The 3251-nt window shown below is 49.3% G+C and overlaps 1 protein-coding gene across 2 annotated transcripts in view; it reads left to right on the forward strand.

The window, feature by feature from the left end:
• Positions 1-650: 650 nt before the first annotated feature.
• LOC129697560 (vascular endothelial growth factor A-like) overlaps positions 651-3251 on the forward strand; it is a 24971-nt gene continuing 22370 nt past the window's right edge. Inside the window, exon 1 of one of the 2 annotated variants that reach the window (XM_055636229.1) lies at positions 651-856. In XM_055636229.1, coding sequence (XP_055492204.1) covers positions 802-856 — 55 coding nt within the window. In that variant the 5' untranslated portion in view covers positions 651-801. The remainder of the gene's footprint in view (positions 857-3251) is intronic. The other variant, XM_055636227.1, reaches the window with a different exon arrangement.

A 3251-nucleotide genomic window follows, 5' to 3' on the forward strand; every position in this document is an offset into this window, starting at 1 on the left:
CATTCATTGTGATCATGGCTGATCGTCCCCTATCAATAACCCGTGCCTGCCTTCTCCCCATATCCCTTGAATCCACTAGCCCCTAGAGCTCTATCTAACTCTCTCTTAAATCCATCCAGTGACTTTTGGCCTCCACTGCCCTCTGTGGCAGGGAATTCCACAAATTCACAACTCTCTGGGTGAAAAAGTTTTTTTTCTCACCTCAGTTTTAAATGACCTTCCCTTTATTCTAAGACTGTGGCCCCTGGTTCTGGACTCGCCCAACATTGAGAACATGTTTTCCTGCATCTAGCTTGTCCAGTCCTTTTATAATTTTATATGTTTCTATAAGATCCCCCCCTCCCCCCTCATCCTTCTAAACTCCAGTGAATACAAGCCTAGTCTTTTCAATCTTTCCTCGTATGACAGTCCCGCCATCCCAGTAGCTTAGGAGGGGGCATCGTAATTGGCATAGAGGAGTTGTTCTGAAGGTCCTCTTTCCGAGCTGTGTGATTCCTTGACTATGATTTGCCAGGGTGGAAATGTCAAAGACTAGAGGGCACAACTTGAAGGTGAGAGGGGGCAAAGTTTAAAGGAGATGTGCGCGGGGGGGGGCAGATGTTGGTGGGTGTCTGGAACGCGCTGCCAGGGGTGGCGGTAGAGGCGGATATGATAGTGGCGTTGAAGAGACATTTAGACCAGCACCAGCAGTGCGTTCCAGGCACCCACCACCCTCTTGTGTAATGAAAGCTTGCCCCTCACTCACATCTTTAACATTGGTGTTTGATATACTATTGCGCATGTATTTATAATCCCTTTTCCATGTCCTGTCTGCAGATGGCACCCATTCCCAATGAGGGGGCTCGACGAAATGAAGGTATTAACCTGGACATTGTAACGAATGTGCAAAATCAGGGCCACAATTGTACCGCCATGCTGTACTGCTCAAAGGTCTCCCCGCACTCTCTCTCTCTCCCTCTCTAGCTAGCTAGCTGCATCCCTCTCTCTCTCCCTCTCCCTCCCTTCCCTCTCTCAATCTCAACTATCTCCCTCCCTCTCCCTCCCTTTCTCCCTCTCTCCCTCTTTCTCCCTCTCCCTATCTCTCTTTATCTCTCTCCCTCTTTCTCCCTCTCCCTCCCTCTCTCTTCTCTCTCTCTCTTTCTCTTTCTCCCTCTCCCTCCCTCTCTCTCTCTCTTCTCTCTCTCTCTCTCTCCCTCTCTCTCTCTCTCTCTCTCTCTCTCTCTCTCTATTCTCTCTCTCTCTCTCTCCCCCCTCTCACTCTCACTTCTCAATCTCCCTATTTTTATTTCTCGATATCTCTTCTCCCCCTCTCTCCCCCTCTCGCGTAATCACTCTCTCCCCCTCTCTCCCTCTCCATCTCCCTCTCTCTATCTCTTTCCCCCTCTCTCACTCACTCACTCCTGGGAGTGCAGGAGGATGAGGGGCGATCTTACAGAGGTGTATAAAACCATGAGGGGGATAGATAGGTTGAATGCGTTGAATCTTTAGCCCAGGGTAGGGGAGTCAAGAACCAGACATAGGTTTGTGAGGTGGAAAAAAAATGAATAGGAACCTGAGAGGCAATGTTTTCACACAGAGGGTGGTGACTATATGGAACGAGCTGCCAGAGGAGGTCGTAGAGGCAGATTCTACAACACATTTAAACATATTTGGACTGGTACATGGATAGGAAATGTGTAGAGGGATAATGGACTAAATGTCGGCAGGTGGGATTATCTTAGATGGGACACGTTGGTTGGTTGGCAGGGACACGTTGGGCCGAAGGGCCTGGTGATGGCTCTTATGTCTATGGTTCTGGTCTGTGCTGGTCAGAATGGCCCTCAGCTGCCACCTGCTGGCCAGTGAGAGAAGCTCGACACTCACACGCCTCTGCTCCTGCCTCCCTTATAGAGGTGTGTGTGGGTGGTGGGGAAGGTCACTGAAGGTCTCCCTGAATCACTGAGTCCACCTGCCCATGAATGGGCGAGCAGGTCATAGAGTGATACAGTGTGGAAACAGGCCCTTCAGCCCAACATGCCCACGCCAGCCAACAATGACCCAGCTACACTAGTCCCACCTGCCCACGTTTGGTCCAGATCCCTCCAAACCTGTCCTATCCATGTACCTGTCTAACTGCTTCTTAAATGTTGGGATGGTCCCAGCCTCAACTACCTCCTCTGGCAGCTTGTTCCATACCCCTTGTGTGAAGAAGTTACCCCTCACATCCCTATGAAGTATTTTTCCCTTCACCTTAAACCTATGTCCTCTGGTCCTCGATTCCCCCACTCTGGGAGTAAGCGGGGCCCACGGCAGCATCAAACGATTCGTCCGTCCTGTACACAGTTCCCTCTTCTTGAAGAAGGGTCCCGACCCAAAGTGGTGTCTGCCCATTCCCTCCTAAATGCTGCCTGACCCGCTAAGTTCCTCCAGCATTTTGTGTCTTGCTCATGATTCCTGCATCTGCAGTTCCTTCCATTTCCCCCCCCAACTTCAGTGGGTTAAAGTCAGTCATGCAGCATGAAAACAGGCCCTTCGGCCCAACTCGTCCATGTTGACCATGATGTCCCACCTACACTAGTCCCACCTGCCCATATCGTGTTTGGCCCATATCCCTCTAAACATTTTCGATCCATGTACCTGTCCAAGTGTTTGTTGTTATAGTGCCTGCCTGAAACACCCCCTCTGGCAGCTCGTTCCATACACAAGCTTAGCTTCATTACTGCAACTTGTACCAAGGTACATTGAACAGCCTTGTTTTGCGTGCTATCCAAACAGATCAGATTGTATCATAAATCAATGCAATCAAGTCAAACTCAAGTACAATACGCAGAGCAAAGGGGAAGGTTCACCAGACTGATTCCTGGCATGTCAGGACTGTCATATGAAGAAAGACTGGATAGACTTGGCTTATACTCGCTAGAATTTAGAAGATTGAGGGGGGATCTTATAGAAACTTACAAAATTCTTAAGGGGTTAGGCAGGCTAGATGCAGGAAGATTGTTCCTGATGTTGGGGAAGTCCAGGACAAGGGGTCACAGCTTAACGATAAAGGGGGAAATCTTTTAGGACCGAGATGAGGAAAACATTTTTCACACAGAGAGTGGTGAATCTGTGGAATTCTTTGCCACAGAAGGTAGTTGAGGCCAGTTCATTGGCTATATTTAAGAGGGTGTTAGATGTGGCCCTTGTGGCTAAAGGGATCAGGCGGTATGGAGAGAAGGCAGGTACAGGATACTGAGTGGGATGATCAGCCATGATTATATTGAATGGCG

The sequence above is a fragment of the Leucoraja erinacea genome, chromosome 5, assembly GCF_028641065.1.
Source record: "Leucoraja erinacea ecotype New England chromosome 5, Leri_hhj_1, whole genome shotgun sequence".
NCBI classification, from domain to species: domain Eukaryota; kingdom Metazoa; phylum Chordata; class Chondrichthyes; order Rajiformes; family Rajidae; genus Leucoraja; species Leucoraja erinaceus.